We start from the raw sequence: 25,687 nt of genomic DNA, 5'->3' as shown, positions 1-25,687 counted from the left end.
TGACACCCATTCCTATAAGATCAAATCCAAACTTTATCATGTCTTACAAAAACCCGTTTTCCTCCCCCTAAGACCATTCGTTTATTTTTCCATCTTCTTTATTTTTTTTTTAAGATTTTATTTATTCATTCATGAGAGGCAGAGATACAGGCACAGGGAGAAGCAGGCTCCATGCAGGGAGCCCGACGTGGGACTTGATACCAGGACCCCAGAAACATGCCCTGAGCCAAAGGCAGACGCTCAACCGCCGAGCCACCCAGGCATCCCTATTTTTCCATCTTCAACTCTATCCTTTCCCCTTTGTACCCTCTAGTGCCTTCTTCTTAGAAGGCTGTCTAAATATACTGTGCTCTTTTATATCTCATTGGCCTTTGTCCATGCTCTCCCCCTCCCTTTTGCCTGCAAAGATTTGCTTCTCCTATAAGTTCTGACTCACTCAATTATGTCTATAAATCTTTCCCTAACTTACTCAGGTGGAATCTGTTTCCCCTGCTCCCAAAGTAGTTTGTTCCTACTTCCAATATAATATTCATCTGGGGCACCTGGGTGGCTTAGTCTGCCTTCAGCTCAGGTCATGATCCCAGGGTCCTGGAATCAAGCACCACATCGGGCTCCCTGCTCAGTAAGGAACCTGCTTCTCCCTCTCCCTCTACCTCCTTCTCCCCTTGCTTGTACTCACTCTCTCTGTCAAATGAATAAATAAAAATCTTTAATAAAAATAAATAATACTCGGGATCCCTGGGTGGCGCAGCGGTTTGGTGCCTGCCTTTGGCCCAGGGCGCGATCCTGGAGACCCGGGATCGAGTCCCACATCGGGCTCCTGGTGCATGGAGCCTGCTTCTCCCTCTGCCTGTGTCTCTGCCTCTCTCTCTCTCTCTCTCTCTCTCTCTCTCTCTCTCTGTGACTATCATTCATAAATAAATAAATAAATAAATAAATAAATAAATAAATAAATCTCATCAAATTTTATTATAGCTATTGTCATTTCCTTCACCAGACTTGAGGTATCTCATACTACATACACATTTTTTGGCAGGTAGGTGCTCAGTAAGTATTTTTGAATCATCGAATAAATCAGTCTAAAAATTTTTTTCCATAGGTGCTGCAGATGATTACAATAGAATTGGTTCTTCATTATATGCTTTAGGAACTCAGGATTCTACAGATATATGCAAGTAAGGATTTTGATTTAAAAATTAAGTAAAAATTTTGTTGGCAGCCTGGGCACACAACATTTGACCCAAGAGGCATTTAGAATATCTTCTTCAAAATACATCAGTAATAAGGAGCTTCTTATAAACTTGGATCAGTGTCATTTTTTTTCTCTACCATTTCTTTTATTTTAAATCTGAAAAGTAAAAATTGACTGTAATATATGTAATTTTAACATTTACAAAGTTTTATTTGATGAAAATTTGCTGATACATGTGTATAAGGAATAGGAAGAGAATTCATATCAAAATGTTCTTAGGTTTTGAAGTTTATTATAAATAAATGTTTTAGAATTGGAATATACAGGATATATATGTATGTATTTTTTTGGAGGCCAAATTGACTTTTAAAGTAAAATATGCTGTCAGTTTATACTTTTTAAAGAGGCTGGTTATTCTAGTTTATAAGTTTAATGAAAAAATAAATAAATAAGTTTAATGAATCTTAGGGCAGTCCTAGAGTAACCTGATGGGAAGGTATTACACATGTTAGTATAGAAACACTCTTTGGATATTTGCTTACACAGCTGTCCTTTATTTATTTTATACTAGTTTTTCACATTAATCTAACCAGTTAATTTTAGTTCCTATAATATTGTTTAAACCCAACTCTTCACTGAAAAATAATCCAAACCGTTTTTTTTTTTTCAATTTTAAGTAGCAAAACTATTCTCATAGTTTATGCCTTTTTCTAAACCACATCCTTGAACTTTTTTCTGGTATATCCTGTCTTAGCAGATATGTAAGATCCAAGTTTTTCAGCAAAACAAGATTCTATATGTAGCTTACATTGATTAACATGCTACCTTCCCAAAGAGTTAGTTCTTAAGTCTTTGATAAGAGGAAAAAGTTAACCTTGCCATGAGTTATTGGACATAAACCTGTCAGAGCAAGTTCTTTTTAGTAAAACAAAGTTAATAAAATAGTATTTTAACTTTCAGTAGTACTTGCCCTAATCCAGTCACCAGTAAATTATGTATTAATTTACAGAATACCCTCTTAATAGTTCTACATTGGGACATTTTTTAGTTGGTGTCAGCCTTTGAGAGATAGGCTATTTAGTTAAAAGTGAACATCAGCCTCTTTGGATCTGATTGTTCTCTACTTCTGTAGTAATTTTGAAGATACAGGCTTTAGTATTATGTGGCATACTTCTGAAGAATATAAGAAACATTTTTTAAAATTTTAATGCATGGCTTAGGGGTACCTGGCTGGCTCAGTCCGGGGATCCTGTGACTCTTGATCTCGAGGTTGTGAGTTTGAGCCCCATGCTGGGTGTAGAGATTACTTTAAAAATGTATATTAAATAAATAAATAAATGGTTTAGACTGTTGCCTGAAATGAGAAGATTTTCCCATAGGTGGAAGTACAGAGATGGTGAACTAAAATGAAGTCTGCAGTAAACAAGATCATCAAATAATACTATAATGAAATAAGAAAGTTCATTATTAATACGGTTTTAGAGGCATATTGCTCTGAACATTTGAAATGAAAAATCATTTCAAAGGTGACTTCTGATGAAATATTTTTCCCTTCCAGGTTTTTTCTCAAAGTTTCAGAACTGTTTGATAAAACAAGAGTAAGTACTATCAGTTAACCTTTGAGAGTCTAAATCTTTGCATACAGTCATGTGTGTAACCTGTTGTGGTTGCGTTTAACTTTATTGAGAAAGATGAGCGATATACCTCAGAAGGATGAAGAGACAGATTTAGATTTGAAAATTTGACTTTTTTTTTTTTCAGGAAATTTCTTTTTTTGTTATGGCCTTTGGTATTTGTATAAAAATTCATATCCTGGATCAGAGAACATGTTCATTTTATAACTGTGTTTAGTTTTAAGAAGAATGATCTTTTCCTGGGGCTTTGTAAGCTAGAAGAAAGTCTTAGATTCATTTTAATTTTACCCAGATGATACTGCTTTTGATTCCCCATGACACTGGTTTAAAAATGAGTTGTATTGGATGCCTGGATGGCTCAGTCGGTTGAGTGTCTGCCTTCAGCTTAGGTCATGATCCCAGAGTTCCAGTATCAAGTTCTGCATCAGGCTCCCTACTCGGTGGGAGTCTACTTCTTCCTCTGCCCCTCACCCCACTCATTCTCTCTCTCTCTCTCTCTCTCTCTCTCTCTCTCATAAATAAATAAATAAATCTTTTTTGAAAATTGAGTTGTATTGGGGCACCTGGGTGGCTCAGTCAGTTAAGCATCTGCCTTCAACTCAGGTCACAATCCTAGAGTCTCAGGATCCAGCTCCTTGTAGCTTTGGACTCAGCAGGAAGCCTGCTTCCTCTTCTGCCTCTCATGCTCTCGCTCTCTCTCTCAAATAAATAAAATCTTTTTTTTTTTTTAAGATTTTATTTATTCATGACAGAGAGAGAGGGAGGCAGAGACACAGGCAGAGGGAGAAACAGGCTCCATGCAGGGAGCCTGACGTGGGACTCGATCCCAGATCTCCAGGATCACGCCCTGGGCTGAAGGTGGCGCTAAACCACTGAGCCACCCGGGCTGCCCTAAATAAAATCTTTTAAGAAATAAGAATGAGTTGTACCAATACAAGACAAATACACAACTGCAGAAAAGTTTAATTCATAGTAATAATAATTTAATGTTGACATATTTTTTCAGGGATCAGTCTTAGACACAGTAATATTTAAACACTTTTGATAAAGTTGATGGAATAATGAAAATGTTTAAGCATACTAAACTAAGGTGGAGGTGGCCAGTCCATTGTATAAATCAGATTTCAGCATGACTTTGTCAGTTGAGTAATGTGTGGTGAAGACAAGGAAAGGAAAGATCTTTTCTCACAAAGGAAAGAGTCGTTAAATACATAAATGTTGTTATACTGGGGTCCATTATTCTGCTTTTGGTATTTGTACCAGTGAGCATTTTCTGGGAAGATATAGTTGTTTTTCTATGCGTTTACATCAAAAGAACAGGGATTTATCACAAAATAGCTTTGTGTGTCAGTAGATGTGCAAGCAGATACCAAATGGAATTAGATGTGCAAGAGACTTCTTGAGAATAACAAAGAGGAAGGAGCAGGATAGATAGGAAGAGCCTTCAGACCATAGTGCAGGTCTATATTGTGAAAGGAAAGAGCAGAGGAAGAGGGGACTGGGTAGGAAGAGTTTCAAACTGTAGCGTAGTCCCAAGAAAGTTTTGTCCAAGTCAGCCAGAGTTGATCATTACAAGGAGTACTGCATCAGTCAAGAATGGGCTGGCATTACTGCCCCTGTGCTCTGTCATGGTTGCAGCTGAGGTGGGTAGGGGAGGATGCATCATAACCTTGGAATGAATATTGTTCTGAATCTAGAGAGATTGCGGTTGGGACTCTGAACCATCTATGCTCCTTGCAGCAAGCAGTTTCTCTTGAAGGATATCTAGGTGGCACATTGCCATACCCACCACAATCTTCATTTCTTTTTTAGTGTTTTTGTGGTGGTCTTATTTGCTGTGTAACAAACCATCCTAAAATCAGTAGCTTAAAACATTTTATTATGCTAATGAGTTCTTTGGGTCAAGAATTCAGAAAAGACAGAACAAAGATGGCTTGCCTCTGCTGCATGATATTTGGGGCCTCAACAGGGAACATATGAAGGCCAGGGCCTGGGATCCTCTGAAGACTCTTTTACTCCGATGTTGAAGGTGATACTGGCCATCAGCTGAGACTTCAGCCAGGGCTCTTAGCTATAACATTTGCATGTTGCCTTTCCACACTGCTGCTTAGGTTTCCCCACGATATGGTGGGTAGGTTCCAAAAGCAAGCATCCCAAAAGATGGGAAGCAGAAATTGCTAGTTTCATTAAGGCCTAGAAACTGGGACAGCATCACTTCTTTATTGGTCAATCTTAGGGCCCAGATTCAAGGAGATATACCCCATATCTTAATGGAAGGAGAGGAACCATATTTAAAGCACACAACATCCATCTAACATGTTACCTAGATTTATCTAAGTCAGTTTTTTTTTTTAATTTTTATTTATTTATTTCTTTATTTATGATAGTCACAGAGAGAGAGAGAGAGAGAGGCAGAGACATAGGCAGAGGGAGAAGCAGGCTCCATGCACCGGAAGCCCGACGTGGGATTCGATCCTGGGTCTCCAGGATCGCGCCCTGGGCCAAAGGCAGGCACTAAACCGCTGCGCCACCCAGGGATCCCCTAAGTCAGTTTTGAATATACTTTGTGTCTGTGCATTTATCTGTTAGATTAAGAAGTTTAATAAGTTTATTTCTCTATTATAAAGGAATGTTTCATAAAAAATAAAAATAAAGGAATTTAAACTTAAGCTTCAAGGTTTTTTCTTTTTATTGAAGTATGTTATACACATCAGAAGTATACAACTCGGGACGCCTCAGTGGCTCAGCAGTTGAGATCTGCCTTGGGTTCAGGGCGTGATCCTAGGTTTGGGGATTGAGTACCGCATCGGGCTCCCTGTGAGGAGCCTGCTTCTCCCTCTGTCTATGTCTCTGCCTCTCTCTGTGTGTTTCTCATGAAAAATAAAATCTTAAAAAAAAAAAAAAAGTAGTACTAGTACACAACTCAGTGAAATTTTACAAATTCAGCACACCCATATCATGAATACTCAGATGAAAAAATAGAATATTTACCAGCAACTCAGATGCCTTGCCCCTCTTGAGCTGCTTTCTGAGTCAGCACCTCCTGCAAGGGTAACCACTATCTTATATAAGTATTTTATCTGGTATACATTGTTTTATGTCTGGTTTCATTTACTCAGCATTACCTATATAAGATTCGTCAATGTAGGGATCCCTGGGTGGCGCAGCGGTTTGGCGCCTGCCTTTGGCCCAGGGCGCGATCCTGGAGACCCGGGATCGAATCCCACATCGGGCTCCCGGTGCATGGAGCCTGCTTCTCTCTCTGCCTATGTCTCTGCCTCTCTCTCTCTCTCTCTCTGTGACTATCATGAATAAATAAATAAAATCTTTAAAAAAAAAAAAAAAAAAAAAGATTCGTCAATGTTGTTGCATGTGTATATAGTTCCTTCATTCTTCCTATGTAGCTTTCCTTTGCAAAAAGATATGTAAATTTATTCTTCTGTTTTACTGTTGGTAGGCATTTTGGATAGTTTCTAGTTTGTGGCTGTTTACAAATAGTACTTCTGGGACGCCTGGGTGGCTCAGCAGTTGAGCCTCTGCCTTTGGCTCAGGGCGTGATCCCTGGGATCTAGGATCAAGTTCCCAATCGGGCTCCACGTGGGGAGCCTGCTTCTCCCTCTCCCTGTGTCTCTGCCTCTGTGTGTGTGTGTGTATGTGTGTCTCATGAAAAATAAATAAATCTTTTTTTTTTTTTAATTTTTATTTATTTATGATAGTCACACAGAGAGAGAGAGGCAGAGACACAGGCAGAGGGAGAAGCAGGCTCCATGCACTGGGAGCCTGATGTGGGATTCAATCCCGGGTCTCCAGGATCACGCCCTGGGCCAAAGGCAGGCGCTAAACCGCTGCACCACCCAGGGATCCCTAAATAAATCTTTTAAAAAAATAGTACCTCTAAGACCGTTCTTGCATATCTTCAGCTGAAAATAAATATGTATTTCTGTTGGGTGTGTATAATCAGGAGGAGAACTAGGAGCCATAGAGTCTCTATGTGAAAAGCCTTCATAGATAGTGCCAAACCGTTTCCCTGTTTCCCAAAGTGATTCTACTAATTTACATTCCCACCAGAAGAAATGTGAGTATTGGGTTGTTGAACAGGCTTGTAATATTTGTTATCTTTTTTGTTTTTTTTTTTTAAGTGTTTTTTTAAGATTTTATTTATTCATAGAGACAGAGAGGCAGAGACACAGGCAGTGGGAGAAGCAGGCATCATACAGAGAGCCTGACATGGGACTCGATCCAGGGTCTCCAGGATCACGCCCTGGGCTGCAGGCAGCGCTAAACCGCTGCGCCACCTGGGCTGCACTATCTTTTTTGTTTTAGTTATTCTGCAGGATGCGTAGGGTTTTTAAATTATAACTTTATTGCAACAGTAATTTCAGACTTACAGAAAAGTTGCAAGAATAGTACAAAGACGGGAGCCTGGGTGGCTCAGGTGGTAAAGCATCTGCCTTCAGCTCCTATTATATCTCAGGGTCCTGGAATCAAGCCCCATGTCAGGCTCCCTGCTGCATGGGGAATCTGCTTCTCCCCTCTGCCTGTATTCGCAGTGCTCTCTCTCTCTCACACACACACAAATGAATAAAATCTTTAAAATAAAAAATTACAAAGAATTCCTGTATTTGTGTCACCCAGATTTCCTGAATGTTAACATTTTCTACATTGCTTAAAGTCCTTTTTCCCAAAGGGGCAACTGGGTAGCTCAGCCATTTAACATCTGATTCCCGATTTCAGCTCAGGGCATGATCTCAGGGTCCTGAGATGGAGCCCGAGTCTGGGGCCGCACTCAATATGGAGTCTGCCTAAGATTTTCTCTCTCTCTGCCTCTCCCCCTGCTCAAGCTCTCTCTCTCTAAAATAAGTAAATAAAATATCTCTTTTAAAAAGTACTTTTCCCCAAAAGGCCCATATTCATTTCTTCTGCCCTTTGTGCATATCTCCTTTTTAAAAATATAAGAATTTTTAAAAAGAAAAGAATTAATTTTAATATACTCAATGCGATTATCTATGATTCCCTTTAATATCATCAAATATTCAGTATGTAGACGATCCCAGTTGCCTAGGATGGCTTTTTACAGTGGAATTCGTTTGAGTTAGGATTCAAACAAGGTCCCTATATTGTATTTGATTGACACAGTACTTTTTTTTTTTTTTTTTTTTTTTTGGTCTGTCTCTCCACACTAAATTGACTAGTTTCATCATTTCAGTCTGACTCAAACTAACCACATTTTTTTTATCACTCCTTGATGGCTTCTGGCACATTTTGTTAATGTTTTGACTATGTTTCTGGTTGTTTTCAGTAGGAAGGTTGCTTTGAATGACCTAGTCTTCCATTGTCAGCCTTTATCACTTTATTTTTTTTAGGGCAGGGGGAGTGGTAAAGGGAGGGGTAGAGAGAATCTTAGGCGGGCTACACACGCAGCATGGAGCCCAACTCGGGCTTGATCTCACAACCCTGAGATCATGACCTGAGCTGAAATCAAGAGTTGGACGTTTAACCTACTGAGCCACCCAGGCGTCCCAGCCTTCATCACTTTAAAATCATGTGTCCACATCATTGAAATGGTGTAACAAGAGAGAAATATAAGTCATACCGAAAGATATTAAAAGTCATAGCCAAGAACTTGAGTCAAATATAGAGTCCTTCCGTAATTTCAGTCATCTTATCTGATCTCATTCTTTTTTCTGATCATTTTTTGTCAGAGTCACAAAGAAAAGGAATAGGCTAGCGGAAAGGGGAAGGCAGGGAACCTTAGGTGGAATAAGAATGGATACTGTGGTTATTTATTACTTTAAATTTTTTATAGTAGTTAAAACATTGGCTGTAGAACATGTGCTAATTAAATGCCTAACTTTTCCCCCTTTGTCAGAAAATAGAAGCACGAGTGTCTGCCGATGAGGACCTCAAGCTTTCCGACCTTTTAAAATATTACTTAAGAGAATCTCAAGCTGCTAAGGTAATTTGATTCTTCATTATTTTTACAAAAATCCATCTCATTAGAGGTTGTTAGACTTAAGATTGTTAATGATTATCTTTTAAATTTGATTTTCAAGTGTGAATTTTTGTTCTCCTTTTATAAATTGTTGGTCACTGAACCCCACCTAAGAGTCTCCTCTATAAACTTATCACATACTATAATCTAGAACTTTTTCTTTTTTGTTAACTTGGTCTATTCATTCAGTTAAAATGCCGACAAAACAAAAAGTAAACCCCCATATAACAGTCTATATAGCTGAAGGATTCCAAAGTCCTCTATTGAAGGTGAGAGAGCTATAAAACCAGGATATGTTTTATTTTAAGGCAAGTCACATTTCCCTTTGGAAGTCTGTGTGCAAGATTAAAACTCTTACTAATCAAAACAATGTTACACAGAAGCATCTTTAAAGCACTGAAAATGTAGTGGCCCAGATATTCTAAGTTCAGGGCACCTGGGTGGCTCCGTCCATTAAGCGTCTGCCTTTGGCTCAGGTCATGATCCCAGGGTCCTTGGACCAAACCGCATGTCAGGCTCCCTCCCTGCTCAGTGGGAAGCCTGCTTCTCCCTCTCCCTCTGCCTCTCCCCCAGCTTGTGCTCTCTCACAAATAAATAAATAAAATCTTTAGGGGAAAAAAAAAGATATTCTAAACTCATTGTTAATTTATGAATCGATATATTGTACAGAAAATTCCCATGTGATCAGTGGTGCTTTATACCGGTTTTTCATTCCTTATCAAATTATAAATAACCCTTGGGGACTTGGCTGGCTTAGTTGGTAGAGCATGCAACTCTTGAGAGATCTCAGGATCCCTCAGTTCAAGCCCCACATTGAACACAGAGCTTATTTTATTTTTTTTTAATTTATTTATTTATTCATGAGAGAAAGAGACCCAGGCAGAGGGAGAAGCCGACTCCCTGCAGGGAGCCTACTACAGGATTCCATCCCAGGGCCCCGGGATCACACCCTGAGCCAAAGGCAGATGCTAAACCAGTGAGCCACCAGGTGCCTCCACAGAGCTTATTAAAAAAAAAAAAAAAAAAAAAAATTATTATAGGGGTGCCTGGCTGGCTCAGTCAGAAGAGCATATGATTCTTGATCTCAGGGTCAGGAGTTCAATCCCTATGTTGAGTGTAGAGATTACTTAAATAACCATAAAGTATAAATAACCCTTTTGTTTATTAAGATTGTGTCTATTCATGAGAAACACAGAGAGAGGCAGACACACAGGCAGAGGGAGAAGCAGGCTCCCCGTGGGGAGCCCAATGCCAGACTCGATCCCCAGACTCGTTCCTGGGACTCGAGGCTCACGCCCTGAGCTGAAGGCAGACACTCAACCACTGAGCCACCCAGGTGTCCCTGAATAACTCTTTTAACTTTGAGGACTTAGGTACTTGCAAAAATACTGTCCGTATCAGATTATAAACCATTCACGTGGGTGGGCAGGGATAAAATGAATTACTTACTTTGAGGACTTTAAATTCATTATTTTATTATAGTACGTAGTTGCTAAGGCATACTTTTTAGAACATGGCTTTAAAAATAAATGCAGGGCAGCCCTGGTGGCTCAGCGGTTTAGCGCCTTCAGCCCAGGGCACAATCCCGGAGATCCGGGATCGAGTCCCAGCATGGAGCTTACTTCTCTCTCTGCCTGTGTCTCTGCCTCTGTGTGTGTGTGTGTGTGTGTGTCTCATGAATAAATAAATAAAATCTTTTAAATAAAGATTAATTAATTAACTAGATGTAAATGCAGGGACGCCAGGGTGGCTCAGCAGTTAAGCATCTGCCTCCCTCTCTCTCGGTTTCTCTCACGAATTAATAAATAAAATCATTAAAAATAAAAATAAAAGTAAATCCAAATTTTTTAGTGACCACAAGAAATAATTGAAATTTAATTGCAATAATTAAAACTACAGGGTCGCCTAGGTGGCTCACCAGTTGAGCATCTGCCTTCAGCTCAGGGTGTGATCCCGGTCGGGGGATCGAGTCCCGCATCAGGTCGCTGCGAGGAGACTGCTTCTCCCTGTCTATGTCTCTGCCCCTCTCTGTGTGTCTCATGAATAAACAAATAAAATCTTAAAAAAAAATTAAAACTACGTACAGCAGAGAGAGTATAGGAATCGATGGTAGTGTGATAGCATTGTATGGTGTCAGATGGTAGCTGTACTTGTGAGCATAGCGTAACATACAGAGTTGTCAGAGCACTGTTGCACACCTGAAACTAATGTAATACTGTGTGTCAGCTCTACTTGAACATGAGTGAGTGAATAAAATCTCAAGCATATTCCATGCTGAGCAGACTCTAAAGACCCATTTTTTTTTTAAATTTATGATAGTCACACACACACACACACACACACAGAGAGAGAGAGAGAGAGAGAGGCAGAGACATAGGCAGAGGGAGAAGCAGGCTCCATGCACCGGGAGCCCGATGTGGGACTCGATACCTGGTCTCCAGGATCGTGCCCTGGGCCAAAGGCAGGCGCTAAACCGCTGCGCCACCCAGGGATCCCAAGACCCATTTTTAAAAGGCACCTCAGGGGGGCACCTGCGTGGCTCAGTCAGCTGACTGTCTGCCTTCAGCTCAGGTCACGGTTGATAGAGCATGCAACTCTTGATCTCAGGGTCCATGAGTTCAAGCCCCACGCCGCGCTCCCTGCTCGGTGGGGAGTCTGCTTCTCCCTCTCTTTAGGGGCACCTGGGTGACTCGGTTGGTTGGGTGTCTGCCTTTGGCTTGGGATGTGGTGCTGCAGTCCTGGGATCGAGCCCTGCATTGGGCTCTCTGCTCACTGGGGAGCCTGCTCTTCCCTCCCACTTGTGCTTTCTCTCACTCTGTCAAATGAATAAATAAAATCTTTAAAAACTAATAAAAATAAAAATGGGTCTTTAGGGGCGCCTGGGTAGTGCAGTAAGTTAAGCATGTAACTCTTGGTTGCAGCTTAGGTCATGATCTCGGGATAATGAAATCGAGCCCTGCATCGGGCTCCAAGCTCAACGTGGAGTCCGCTTGAGATCCTCTCTCCCTCTCCCTCTGCCATCGCCCCTCATGCACTCTTATTTCTCTCAAAAAAATAAATCTTAAACAAACAAACAAGGGTCTTTAGTGGGGAAAAGAAAGATAAGGGCACCTGGCTGGTTCAGTCAGTGGAGCATGTAACTCTTGATCTCAGAGTTGAGAGTTTGAGAATCTTGAAAAATAAATAGAAATTAAAAATGGCTCGGCTCAGGGGTGCCCGGGTGGCTTAGTTGGTTAAGCATCTGCCTTTGGCTCAGGTCATGGTCCCGGGGTCCTGGGATTGAGCCCCACATCAGGCTCCCTGCTCAGCAAGGACTCTGCTTCACCCTGTCCCTCTCCCTCTCCCCCTCTCCCCTGCTCATGCTCTGTCGCTTGCTCTCTGTCTCTCAAGTCAATAAGTAAAATCTTTAAAAATAAGAATAAAATAAAATAAATAAAATAATGTGTCCCTGGCCCATTTTTAAATTGGGTTGTTTGTTTTCCTACTGTTGAATTTAAGATGGTTTTTTTTGTTTTGTTTTGTTTTTGTTTTCTATATTTGGGATAGGGGTCCTTTCTCAGATACATCTCTTGTAAATACTTTCTCTTGGTCTGTCTGTGACTTGTCTTCTCATTCTCTTGATAGTGTCTTTGGTAGAGGAGACGTTTTTTATTTTAACGAAGCTTACTTTATAATTATTTCTTTCATACATCATGCCTTTAGTATTATATCTAAAAAGCCTTCACCAAACCCAACATGTTCTCCTATGTCACCTTTTAGGGTTTTTATAGGTTTACATTTAGAGCTATAATCCGTTTTGAGTTAATTTTGTAAAGGGCGTAAGGTCTGTGTGTAAATTCATTTCTCCGTGTGCAGATGTCCAGCTTGCCCAGCACCATTTGTTGAAGACTGTATTATCTGCATGGTATTGCTCTTGTTCCTTTGCCAAAGAATAAATAGGTAACTGTATCTGGTTCTGGGCTCTCCGTCCTGTCAGTTGACTTACGTGTCTGTTCTGTCACCAGTCCCACACTGCCTAGACGGTAGCTGTATAGTCAGGCTTCAAGTACATAGGTCGGTCCTCTGACTTTGTTGTTCTCCTTCAATATGTTGATGATTATTGTTTGCCTTTTGCCCCCCTACACTTGAGAATCTGTTCGCCAAGATCCTCAAAATAATTTGCTGGGATATTGATTGGGATTAGTTAAACCTATAGATCAAGTTGGAAAGAACTGATGTTGACAGTGTTGAGTCTGCATATTCATGATCATGGAATAGCTCTCTGCTTACTTATTAGCTCTTCCTTGATTTCTTTTATCAGGGTTTTGTCGTTTTGGCAGCAGGCAGCAGAAGATGCAACTCCTTCTGTCCATGGGTCCTGCCCCTACCCTTGAGTTTTGTAGTTTTCCTCAAGTTGACTTTCTATTTATTTTGTTAGATTAATTCCTAGGAGTTTCATTTCTGGGGTGCTAATGTAAACATGTTTTTAATTTCAAATTCCACTTGTTCGTTGGTGGTATATAAGAAAACCATGGATTTTTGTGTATTAATGTTGTATTCTACAACCTTATCATACTCCTTCCTTAGTTCAGGGTTTTTTGTTGCCTCTTACAAAATTCTACATAAACAAGTCATGTTATCTGTGAATAAATACAGTTTTATTTCTTCCTTCCCGATCTACATACTTCCTATTTCCTTATCACATTAGCTAGGGCTTCCAGTATGATGTTGTGAAGGAGTGATGAGGGGGAACATGCATTATTACTGATATTAGTGGGCAAGCCTCCAGTTTCTCACCATTCAGTGTGATGGTAGCTATAGGGTTTTTTTGGTAGATGTTCCTTATCCAGTCGAGGAAGCACTTTATATTCCTAGTGTGCTGAAACAGTTGCTTTTCTTTAAAGGACAGAAACTTTTTTTTTTTTTTAGGACAGCTGTCAATTGTTTTTTTTATTAAGATTTTTAAAATTTATTTATTTATTTATTTGAGAGAGCTCAGGCACGAGTTCGAGCTGGGGAAGGAACAGAGGAAGGGGGGGAAAAGCAGACCCCCTGCTGAGCAGGGGACACCCCCCCCATGTGGGGCTTAATCGCAGGACCCCAGGTTCATGACCTAAGCCGAAGGCAGACCAACTGAGCCACCAAGGCTCCCCAGTCAATTGATTCTTAACAAAAGTGCTAAGACAATTTAGTGGGGAAAGCATAGACTTTTCAACAAATGGTAGTACTGTGTCAGCTGCATAGTCACATGAAAATAAAGTTAGGCCCCTTCCTCATACTGTGTATAAAAATTTGCTCAAGATTAATCAAAGACCTAACTGTAACGGCTAAAACTTTAACATTTTTAGAAGAAAACATAAATGTAAATCTTTGTGACCTTTGATTAGATGTCGGTTTCTAAAAAAAAAAAAAAAACAGATGTTGGTTTCTCAGATACACCCGGAACATAGTAACCAAAGAAAAAAAATAATAAATTGGACAAACCTTATTAAAATTAAAAACATCTGTGTGTCACAGTACACTAGGAAGAGAAGTGGAAAGACAACCCGTAGACTGGGAGAAAATATTTACAAGTCATACGAGTCCCTAATAAGCAGCTGAGATCCAGAGAATGTAGAGAACTAGTCTTCTCGATAAAAAGACAAATAGCCCAGTTAACAAATAGGCAAAGGACTTGAATCAACCTCTCTCCAAAGAAAATATACAAATGACTAATGAATACATAAAAAGATGCTTCTTCGTCAGGGAAATGCAAGTCAAAACCACGGCAAGGGTTGCTGGGTCAATGGGTAGAGCATGCGACTCTTGGTCTTGGAATTGTCAGTTCTAGAGATTGCTTAACAAACATAATCTTTAAAAACAAAACCAAACCACAGCAAGATACCACTTCACACCCACTAGGTGGCTTTAATCGAAAAGACAGATAAGGGTTGCCAAGGATGTGGAGAAATTAGAACCCTCATACAGCGTCAGCAGAAATAGAAAATGGGGAGTGCCTGGTTGGCTCAGTGGGTTAAGCGTCTGCCTTAGGCTCAAGGCACATCTCAGGATCCTGGGATCGAGGCCTGTGTTGGGCTCTCTGCTCGGTGGATAGTCTGCTTCTCCCTCTCCCTCTGCCCCCTCCACCCCCGCTCATGCTCACTGGCTCTCTCTCTCCCCGCCCCCCTCAAATGAATAAATAAAATGTTATAAAAAAGCAAGCAAGCAAGCAAGCAAGCAAGTGTGCACCATAAAATGGTACAGCTGCTTTAGAAAACAGTCTGGCAGTTTCTCAAGAGGTTCAACATAGAGTTACCAAATGACCCAGCAATTCCACTGCTAAGTAATGAGATATGAAAGAGAAAGGAAAACATGTTCACACAAAAACTTGCACAAATATTCATAACAGCATTATTCATAATAGGCAAAACTTGGTAACAAACCAAATGTCTATCAACTCATAAGTGGATAAATCAATGTGGTATTTCCATATAATGAAATATTATTTAGCAATAAAAAGGGAGGAAGTACTGGTTCACACAATAACGTGAATGAATTTGAAACTTTATGCTAAGTAAAGAAAGCCAGGCAGACAAGGCCCCATATTATAGGATTCCCCCCCTTTTTTTTTAATGAAATGTCCACAATAGGCAAATCTAAGAAAGCAGATTAGTGGTTGTGGGGGGCGGTGGGGTGGGGGGGGACGGTGGTATGAGAGGAAAATGAAGAATGACTACTGATGGATTGCTTTCCCTTTGGGTTACAGAATCGTTCTAAAACTGATTGCAGTGTTGGTTGTACAATTCTGCGAGCATACTAAAAACTGTTGAGGGGTGCCTGGGTGGCTCATTCGGTTAAGCGTTTGCCTTGGGCTCGGGTCATGATCCCAGAGACCCGGGATCAAGCCCCACTTGTTGCTCCCTGCTCATAGAGTCTTTCTCCTCCCTCTGCGCTCCCGGCCCCACCCGCGCTCATGCGGGATTCTCTTCCGCAAATAAATAAAATGTTTAAATTTCAAAAACAACGTAGACGCCTGGGTGGCTGAGCGGTTAAGCGTCTGCCCTCGGCCCAGGGCGTGATCCTGGAGTCCCAGGATCGAGTCCCGCATCAGGCTCCCCGCATGGAGCCCGCTTGTCCCTCTGCCTGTGTGTCTCTCATGAATAAATAAATAAAATATTTTTAAAAAGATTTTCAGGGATCCCTGGGTGGCGCAGTGGTTTGGCGCCTGCCTTTGGCCCAGGGCGCGATCCTGGAGACCCGGGATCGAATCCCACGTCGGGCTCCCGGTGCATGGAGCCTGCTTCTCCCTCTGCCTGTGTCTCTGCCTCTCTCTCTCTCTCTCTCTCTGACTATCATAAATAAATAAATTTAAAAAAAAAGATTTTCAAATTTTATTTATTCATGAGAGACGGGGCTCCACTGGGCACGGGGTGGGGGGGGTGGCTGCGGGCAAAGACATAGGCAGAGGGAGAAGCAGGCTCCATGCAGGGAGCCCGATGCGGGACTCAATCCCAGGACCCCAGCATCACCACCTGAGCCTAAGGAAGACGCTCCACCACTGAGCCACCCAGGTGCCTCATAGCTGAATTTCTCTCGGTAAAGCTGTTATAAAAACCATCTAGAAGAGTAACTGGCATGTGTGGTATCCATAGTTGAAGTATTCCCTCTGCTGCTGATGGGGTGGCGGGGTAACTATTAGAAACATGCAGCGTGTATTACTGGGAAGCATTCTGTTTTATAGGATCTCCTCTATCGAAGATCCAGGTCACTAGTGGATTATGAAAATGCGAATAAAGCACTGGATAAAGCAAGAGCAAAAAATAAAGATGTCCTGCAGGCTGAAACATCCCAACAGTTATGCTGTCAGAAATTTGAAAAAATATCTGAATCTGCAAAACAAGGTACTGTTAGCTTACCGTTTGATCCTGAAGTATACTTCAAGCTATTCTATAAAATTAATCTCATTTCTTTTGTTCACAGAACTTATAGATTTTAAGACAAGAAGAGTTGCTGCGTTCAGAAAAAACTTAGTGGAACTGGCAGAGTTAGAACTGAAGCATGCAAAGGTTAGTGTCACATTGAAGCTTAATAATTTAAATGACTTCTAATTTAGGAATGAGTCAGTTACAGGGTGCCTGGCCAGCTCATTGGGCTCCTGAGTTGGAGCCCCATCTTGGCGTAAAGGTTACTTTAAGAAGAAAGGAAGAAAGAGAGAGAGAGAGAGGAAGGAAGGAAGGAAGGAAGGAAGGAAGGAAGGAAGGAAGGAAGGAAGGAAGGAAGGAAGGAAGGAAGGAAGGAAGGAAGGAAGGAATGAATTGTGGAATTGATAATAATTCTTTAATGACCTTTTCCTTCTTCCTACAGGCATACACAAAGTATTTCTGAATTAGAATTCATAATAATTGGAATTATACTTTTTGAAGATTATTTTACTACTTCACAATAATTCTGATTTAGAAAATAAACATCCTTCTTCTGGGGTTTTTCTGTAGCGTTTGTTTCCTTCACATCAAGCCCTTTCTTGTAGTTACTATAAAGATACAGCTTCGGGGACACCTGGGTGGTTCAGTTGGGTGAGCGTCCAACTCTTGCTTTGGGGTCAGGTGGTGATCTTGGAGTTGTGGGCTCCAGGCTCAGCATGGAGTCCACTTGAGATCCTTTCTCCCTCTCCTCCTACCGCTCCCACTCGTTCTTTCTCTCTCTCTCTCTCTCTTTCTCTCTCTCTCTCAAATAACCACTTTTTTAAAAAAAGGATAAAGTTTGGCCCAAACCTTATAGTGATTTTAAAACTAGAGAATCTTAGAATTGAGAGGGATGTGGGCGCCGGAAGGGCTCAGTGGTCGAGCGTCTGCCTTTGGCTCAGGTCACGTCATCCCGGGGTCCTTGGATCGAGTCCTCTATCGGGCTCCCCACGGGGAGCCTGCTTCTCCCTCTGCCTGTGTCCCTGCCTACTCTCTGTGTCTCTCGTGAATAAATAAATTTTTTAAAAGAGCCAGAGAGAGAGAGAATTGAGAGGGATTTTACAGAGCACCTAATTCAAACAAGAATATCTACAGTTTCTCCAAACGGTCAGCTCTGCGAGACTCTAGTACCTAGGTTGGAAACCAGTATCGTGTTTTGATTAGCTAAAAAACTAAATCACTTTTTTTTTTTAAAGATTTGATGTATTTATTCATGAGAGACATAGAGAGGCAGAGACATAGGCAGAGGGAGAAGCAGGCTCCTGGTCTGGGACGCTAGCCCAGGACCCCGGGACCACGACCTGAGCCAAAGGCAGGTGCTCAACCACTGTCCACCCAGGGGCCCCAGTCAATAAATCTTAAAAAAAAAAAAAGAAAAGAAGAGAAAAGAGAAAGGAGAAAAGAAAAGAAAAGAAAGAAAAGAAAAGAAAAGAAAAGAAAAGAAAAGAAAAGAAAAGAAAAGAAAAGAAAAGAAAAAAAATGTTCAGTAGTTTAACTGGGACACAAAGAGCACCTCCTCTCTCTCAGTAGATCATGCCAGGTAATCCAAAACAGTCATATTGGTGTACAGGGACATTTACTGAAGCAGCTGGTTATGTGGAAAATATTGTACGTGAAACAGGTTAAATAGTTTTAGGTCTTTAAACAGTTAGTTCCGTATAAGAAGCAGTTGTTTTCCAAATCCGGTTATCTTCGTGTAGCGTGCTGTGACTTTTCGGTCCGGTTCTTCTGGGCTTCGTAACTTACTCTCCTTTCCTGTTTAGGGTAACCTACAGTTGCTGCAGAACTGCTTGGCAGTGTTAAATGGAGACACATAAGCCGCACTCCACCTTCGGCTAAAAAGGGCTGCCTTCCTTCAGATTTTATTTTTGTTTTCTGAATGATATTAAAGCATTTACTGCTCACCGGGAAGAAAAGAAACAGCTGACAAAGCGCATCTACTCTCCTTTTTTCTGAGAAACAACGGAGCGGAGCCGTCCGTGGGTTCTGCCGATCTGTGGGGGGACACTGCCCTCCTGTACCCGAATGCTCCCTGGGACAGCCGTGGGTCACCTCGCGCTCCTCCTCTTCCAAAGCCCAAAGTTCAGTCTTTTCCTTAAGTAGCCTCCGTAGCTGTGTTTATTTTATGCGTAGTATTCCTTCTGGCTGCCAGCCGCATTTACGTTTAAGTACTTTCTGAAGTTTAACCCTTTTAAAAATACATTGTTCAAACAAGGTAAAGATCGCCGGCCGTCACCTTCTTCTGAATTTTGTTTTCAAAAGACATTGTGTACCTACCACCTTAGTTCATTCATGTATCCTGGTAAAGCATCGTAATCAGACTTATTTTTAATTAATGAACATTTCTTAGAAGTTTTGGGACAGACTTTATGTAATCTTTATAAGTATGATTTCTGATGAAAAGCAAATGCATTAGTATGTTTGCCTTAAACTTGTAGACTAAACCAACTATTATCAAATAAAAAGTGATAACAGTGATAGTTTTTTTTAACTCTGTGGTCATTGTATCACTCTAAAATTTGGAGTAGCTATAACCCGTCTACTCCTTTGTTATGCTTTACAGTACAGGTCCTACGTTTTCTTTTTCTTTTTCTTTTTCTTAAAATGGCATATTGAACCAAGTTCACCAGTCCCTCTACAAAAGGATGAGCTGCTTTCCTGTGTGCGCTTTTTTGCATTTCATAGAAGATGGGATTGGGCAGAGGCAGGTTAGAAACAGCCATGTCTAAACTACGGGAGCAGACAAAATAAATGGTCTGTTACGGTTTCCTGGATTCCGTCTCCATCTAGCTCAGCTGAGGAACCATGCGACGTGCCATTGAGCCACTTGATAGTCATACTGGTGTGTAAATCGGTACGTAGAGAGGAAGAGTGCTCTAGGGAACAGCACTTCTCGGTGGGGGAACGGTTGGAATAAAAAGGATACTACTTGTCAGTAATTACGAATATTATTGGCCTTTTGGATGTAAATTAACATCCTGTCATCTCTCCTTTAAAATTAGGTTGTATGAAAAAAAAAAAAAATTAGGTTGTATGGTTTGATTGTTTTTTTCTTTTTCTTTTTAACTGTCTAACTTTTCCTCCAGTTGGAAGCCACAGGTATCGTGGGTGGGTTCCTCGTTTACATTTTCCCAGACCCTGTTTGTAGGTCTTAAGGGTAGTCCCCAGGATTCCAGCCTCGCACGTTCTCTTGCCTCACTGGTGTGCCATTTAATGTTTCTTTCACTGAGGTGGTTCCCTGATGCCGCTTGAGCCTGATTTTTCTGTTGCCTGAGAAATCTCTGTGTTTTGTCCTCCCCCACGTCTCCTTCACTGGTGAAAACATGCCCATGCGATGCTCTCCGGTGGGTGAACATGGGACAGAGCCCCAGCTTCCCGACTCGGGTGCGGCCCTTTCACCGGCGGCCCTTGTGGCCTGAGGCGGGTGGGCTTGACCTGTGTCTGCCTCATTTTCTCTACTACAAAGGACAGACTGACCTACCTCACAGGGGTGTTGTGAGGATGAATAAACATTGGTACAGTGCTTTGGAAATGTGAAGATGCTGTGTAAATGCTAAGAAATAGCAGGTACAGGGCAGAAAGCTACGTACGACGTTCCACGTAGCCCTCAGCTACTCTGTACCAAGGAGGTCTTTTTGGAGGAAACGGGTAGGAGAGTGTTAACATACATCCTTTGGTCCCTGGGTTACATTTTTACCGTGTTTGTTGGGGTGGGTTAGACTGGAAGCAGTACGTACGTATTAGAGCATGGGGCGCGGGGGGGGGGGGGGGGGCTGCTTGATGAATATAAATGAGTTGACCACACTGTCCCAGGGCCTTCTCACAAAACACAAATAAGAACAAAGGTTACTCCCTCAAGGGCCTGCTTTAGGAAAGATTCTACTTGGTACGTCGGGAACGACCGAAGCATTCCATACTTCATTGCTGGTTGCTGATTTCAGAAAACCAAGGTTTCACGGCTCTCGTGCTGTGGCCTTCATTACACGTTTGTTGGCCCCCGTCCCCCTGGGGGACACGAAGGAGAAACAGGAGGATGCGGTGGCCACCCTGCACGGGTGGTACAGAGTTTCCGGCGGGTGACGGCGGACCCTCTGAGAGGAAAAGAGCGACCTAGGCACTGTCCGGGATGGGAACGGTGGGATGGGAAGCAGGGGAATGCGGTTCGCAGGTGAGAGCGGGAAACGAAAAATAAAGAAATTGCGGAGGGGAGGGGGGGAGTTTCGAAGCCCGGCCGAGATGCCGGAACAAACAGGAGACCTCGAGCGTTAAAACGTGGGCAGGAAGAAGCCGATACCGAGCTCCCAGTTTCCCGGCCGGGCGCACGGCTGAAATTCTCGAGTCGAGAACACGGCGCCGCTGCCAGGCTCCAGGTAACAACGCGGAGCGACAGAAAGAGCGAAGCCAGAGCAACGGGGAAGCCGCCAAGAGCACAACCAAACCTGCTGTTTAACACCCAGATGCCAGGGGAAAGCGCGAACGCAGTCCCCCACTACCACAAATTATGCAGTCGAGTTTCCCACATTTGGGGAAATCGCAGGGGTCAGCACATCCGGAGTGCAATGGATAAGCCTCGCCCTGGGAAAACCACCTTCGTGATCATGGTATCTCCCCTGCCAGGTAAGTATGAGTTGCTCCCCGCCCCGACGCACACACCCTCGCGCTCGCCCCACTCCTTACACACGGTCACTTCACGCCCGCCGCCTCCGCACCACGCCTCCCCGCGCCACCCCCGCGGACACCTGCGTCCACCCCACGCACCGCCTCCGGCGCCTTCGTCTCGCCCCACGCGGGCCCCGCGGGCCCCGGCGCTGCCGGACCAGCGGCCTCTGCGCGCCTGCTCATCTGCATACGCCACGCCCCTGTCCCGCCGTTCTCCGGCTTGTGTTTGGCGCCCTGCAGATAAAACTAGACGACCAGGCGAGATCTGCTCTTTTTCTTTTTTAAGCGAAAATAAGCGTTAGTATATAGTTCCGGTTTTTGATTTTTGATGTTTTGTTTTGTTTTGTTTTATTTTGTTTTGTTTTGTTTTGAAGTAACCTCTACACCCAGTGTGGGGGCTTGAGCTCCGCCTCATAGTCGCCTGCTGTACTCTGGGCCAGCCAGGCTCCCCACACGCTAGGTTGTAGTTTAAGACCAGACTGAGGCGTTAGACACTCTCATTATCTTTTTCTAACCTTTTGCCACTGAGAAAGTCTTTTGGACAGTCATCCCTCCATGGGTGTCTACTTTTTCTTTGGCTGACCTGCGGCTTCCAGCAGGTGAGGGCAGGTTTCCTTGACCTGTACCTTTCTCTGGGGATGACACACTAACTATGTTAGGTAAAAAAAAAAAAAAAAAGATAAACTCGGGATCCCTGGGTGGCTCAGCGGTTTGGCGCCTGCCTTCGGCCCAGGACGTGATCCTGGAGTCCTGGGATCAAATCCCTCATCCGGCTTCCTCCTTCTCCTTCTGCCTGTGTCTCTGCCTCTCATGAATAAATAAATAAAATCTTAAATATATATATGTATATATAAACTCCAAAAACATATATAGTATGCTACCGTTTGTCTAGGAAAAATGTGAAAACAAGAAAAGTATACAGTCTTTCAAAAAGACAATAATAAACCAGAACTGACGACAGTTGGGGCGGGGGAATAGAAAGAGTGATGAGTGATGCTTTACTGAGTGTACCTTCTTTGTAATTCTGATTTTGGGAACTCTATCAATGCTTTACCTGCATTTTTAAATTGCAGGGGGGAAATCCCTAAAATTGCATATAAGCAAGCACGCCTGAAACAAACGGTCTCAGATGAGTAGTATAAACCCCACTGAAATAGGAAAAAAATAAAAAATAACCTAGTGAAATGACTTTTGGACACAGTACACTGACTATAAACATCTCATAAACACCTTGTCCAAAGACAAGAACTGCGGACAAACTCTGAACTGTCCCATAGTAGGTTTGTAGTTCGTAGCTATCTCCGTGGAACAATTCTGTAACAACGTTGCATGTATTGTAGGCTTCAGCTAATGAGTAAATGGAGATCGGGGAGTCAAGGTTCTCACTGCCAGAGAAAACAGATACAAATAGGAGGTGGTGGAAGGCAAGGGGAATCCATGTGTGTAAAACTGAAAGTGGAAATTGACGGTATCGGGATGGGCTCATTACCCTTAATAGAATTAATATAACAGGTACAGATATATATACATACATACATACATATATATGGTGGGTTTTTTTTTTCTTCTTTTTTACCTCTATCCACCAAAGGGGACTAGAAGGAAAGACAGCATTCAGCTTACCTCCTGCCAGGATCTGGCTTTCTAAATGCCATTCTCCACTAAAAAGAACCAAGCCGGGCAGCCTGGGTGGCTCAGCGGTTTAGCGCCTGCCTTCGGCCCAGGGCGTGAATCTGGAGTCCCGGGATCATCGAGTCACGCATCGGGCTCCCTGCACGGAGCCTGCTTCTCCCTCTGCCTGGGTCTCTCTCTCTCTCTCTCTCTCTCTCTCTCTCTCTGTCTCAAGAATAAATAAATAAAATCTTAAAAAATAAAAATAAAAAAGTATATAAAAAATTAAAAGAACCAGGCCTCTGGAAAAGTAGATTTTTTTCAGGAGTCAAGAAAGGTACAAAGTGACCCAGGAACATCTCGTGCCAGAAGATAAAGAAATGCTCCAATAATCGTATAGATGTGTCAAAGGACACAGCAGCCACCCTGCACTTGATCTTAGCCAAGAGGCCGAGAAGTGATTCACAGTAGCCACCCTGAACCGACTTTCATAGGCCCAATCTGATAACCTCTGAACATCAAAATAAATTTAAAAACAGTTAGTGGTCACAAACAACTGAATAAAATAACCACCATGAGTTCATATGGATGGTACACAGGGAAGGAGGCAAAGTTCCTCCGTACACTACAAGGCCAACTAATAAATGGAGAATGAATGATGGAATTAGAAGATCAACATTTGTCAATTAGAACGCAAGAGTCCTCAAAGGACGCTGAAACTATTGTGTTAGGGGTGCCTGGGTGGCTTGGTCGGTTTACCGTTCCCACTCTGTTTCGGCTCAGGTCATGATTTCGGGGGTCCTGAGATCAAGCCCCCCGCCCCCACTGGCTCAGGCACTCAGAGGGAAGTTGGCTTGAAGATGCTTTTTCTCTGCCCCTCCCTCCACTTGCTTGGGCCCCCCAAGCAGACTGCCGGAGTGCGGAGTCTGATGCGGGGCCAGATCCTAGGACCGGTGAGATCCTGACCTGAGCTGAAACCAAGAGTCAGACAGACACTTAACCCACGGAGCCACCCAGACGCCCCTAAGTGATCAACGTTAATACCACCGATAATTGAACAAACTCGCTTCCTGGGCCTCCGAAGGTGGTGCCCAGAGGAGCACACCGTATTAATTTGCTAGATCTGCCATCATAAAGTACCACAAAGCGGGTAGCTTCAAAGAACACAGTTGTGTTCTCCTACGGTTCTGGAAGCCACGGGTCCAAAAGCAAGGTGCCAGTAGGACCATGCTCTCTGAGTCTTTGAGTAGAGTCTTTCCTTGCTACTTCCTAGCTTCTGGCGCTCACGGCCAATCCTCGGCTTGCAGCCACATCACTACAATCCCTGCTTCTGTCATCACATCGTGTTCCGTTTGCAAGTATCTTTACCTGGCATTTTCCTCTCATAAGGAAAACAGTCACACTGGATTAGGGCCTACTCTAGTGACCTCGCCTTAACCTGATGGTACTTGCAAAGATCCTTTTTCCAAATAAGGTCACGTTCATAGGTACCGGGGCCTTAGGACTTCAACATTTTTGGGGGAAGGACGTGAGCCAACCCATAACAGACACAACATCATTTATGCAGTCTGGGTATCAAAAATACATACCCGGATATACTTACGAGGAAACATAGGACGACTCAGAAATTGAAGGATATTCTACAAAATAACTGGCCTGTAGTCTTCAGAAATGCCTGCAAAATGAAACGTAAAGAATTACCTGGGAGCTATCTCATAGTAAAGTCGGTTAAAGAGACCTGACAACTGGGCTCCCTGCTCAGCAGGGAGTCTACTCCTCCTCCTCCCCCTGCCCCTCCCCCCCCCCCCCCCCCCCCGCTTGTGCATGTGGGCTAGATAGCATTTATTTGACAGAGAGAGAGGAGAGGGAGGGAGGGAGAAGCAGACTCCCTGCAGAGCAGCGAGCCCTATGTGGGGCTCCATCCTAGGACTCTGGGATCATGACCTGATCCGAATACAAATAAATGTTAAACTGACTGAGCCACCCCTCAAATAAATAAAATCTTGAGAGAGAGAGAGAGAGAGAGAGAGAGAGAGAGGTGACAACTGAATGCAATGCACGATTTTGAATTTTCCTCTGCTGTAAAGGACATTATTGGGACAATTGATGGAAATGGAATCATGCCTGTAGAGGAATAATATTGTATCAATGTGAATTCCTTCATTTTGAAAATGTTCCCTTTTTTCAACCAAACAGGATGCTATGCTACATTTCCTCGGATCTGTATGCTGCTAGAACCTCAGGGAAGCCTTTGCTGACCGTCTCTTGCCTTGCTCTGCTCCGGAGCAGCAATTATCCAGGGACCCAAACAACTCCATCATCTTGCTCATATCGGGAGAGGATATTCATATTTACCTCCACTCGATACCCAGGAAGGATCTTCTTGTATACAAGAGGAAAGGACAAGTGTGGACAGTGTGAAAGAGGTAACCTCACCCGGCCGGATGGAAGTGGGACATTTCTGTTCATTTGATTTCGGGAGACCATTCAACACTCCTCCCCAGCCCAACACCTACTCTGTGAAGGGACTCCTTGCCCTGCCTGGGGTCCTGTTCAAAGGTTCCTTTGCTTGTTGCAAGATTAGGTCACTACATAATCTGAAAGGTCATAATCAGGGTTAAAAGAAATTTTTTTTTTTTAAGATTTTATTTGTTAATTCACGAGAGACGCAGAGGCAGAG

At 42.8% G+C, this 25,687-nt stretch overlaps 1 protein-coding gene and 1 non-coding gene across 3 annotated transcripts in view; one reads left to right on the top strand and one right to left on the bottom strand.

Moving 5' to 3' along the window:
- SNX6 (sorting nexin 6) overlaps positions 1–19,215 on the top strand; it is a 59,234-nt gene extending 40,019 nt beyond the window's left edge. Inside the window, exons 9-14 of one of the 2 annotated variants that reach the window (XM_025442862.3) lie at positions 1,100–1,175; positions 2,751–2,790; positions 8,696–8,782; positions 16,518–16,677; positions 16,757–16,842; positions 18,501–19,215. In XM_025442862.3, coding sequence (XP_025298647.1) covers positions 1,100–1,175; positions 2,751–2,790; positions 8,696–8,782; positions 16,518–16,677; positions 16,757–16,842; positions 18,501–18,554 — 503 coding nt within the window. In that variant the 3' untranslated portion in view covers positions 18,555–19,215. The remainder of the gene's footprint in view (positions 1–1,099; positions 1,176–2,750; positions 2,791–8,695; positions 8,783–16,517; positions 16,678–16,756; positions 16,843–18,500) is intronic. The other variant, XM_025442863.3, reaches the window with a different exon arrangement.
- A 1,983-nt stretch (positions 19,216–21,198) lies between these two features.
- On the bottom strand, positions 21,199–21,362 carry LOC112658133 (U1 spliceosomal RNA). Its single transcript, XR_003135534.1, has one exon. It is a non-coding gene; the product is annotated as a U1 spliceosomal RNA (small nuclear RNA).
- Between the last annotated feature and the right edge of the window lie 4,325 nt (positions 21,363–25,687).

This window comes from Canis lupus, chromosome 8 (assembly GCF_003254725.2).
Source record: "Canis lupus dingo isolate Sandy chromosome 8, ASM325472v2, whole genome shotgun sequence".
NCBI classification, from domain to species: Eukaryota; Metazoa; Chordata; class Mammalia; order Carnivora; family Canidae; genus Canis; species Canis lupus.
Note: the sequence above shows the minus strand (reverse complement) of the source record. Positions and strands in the feature narration are given on the sequence as shown.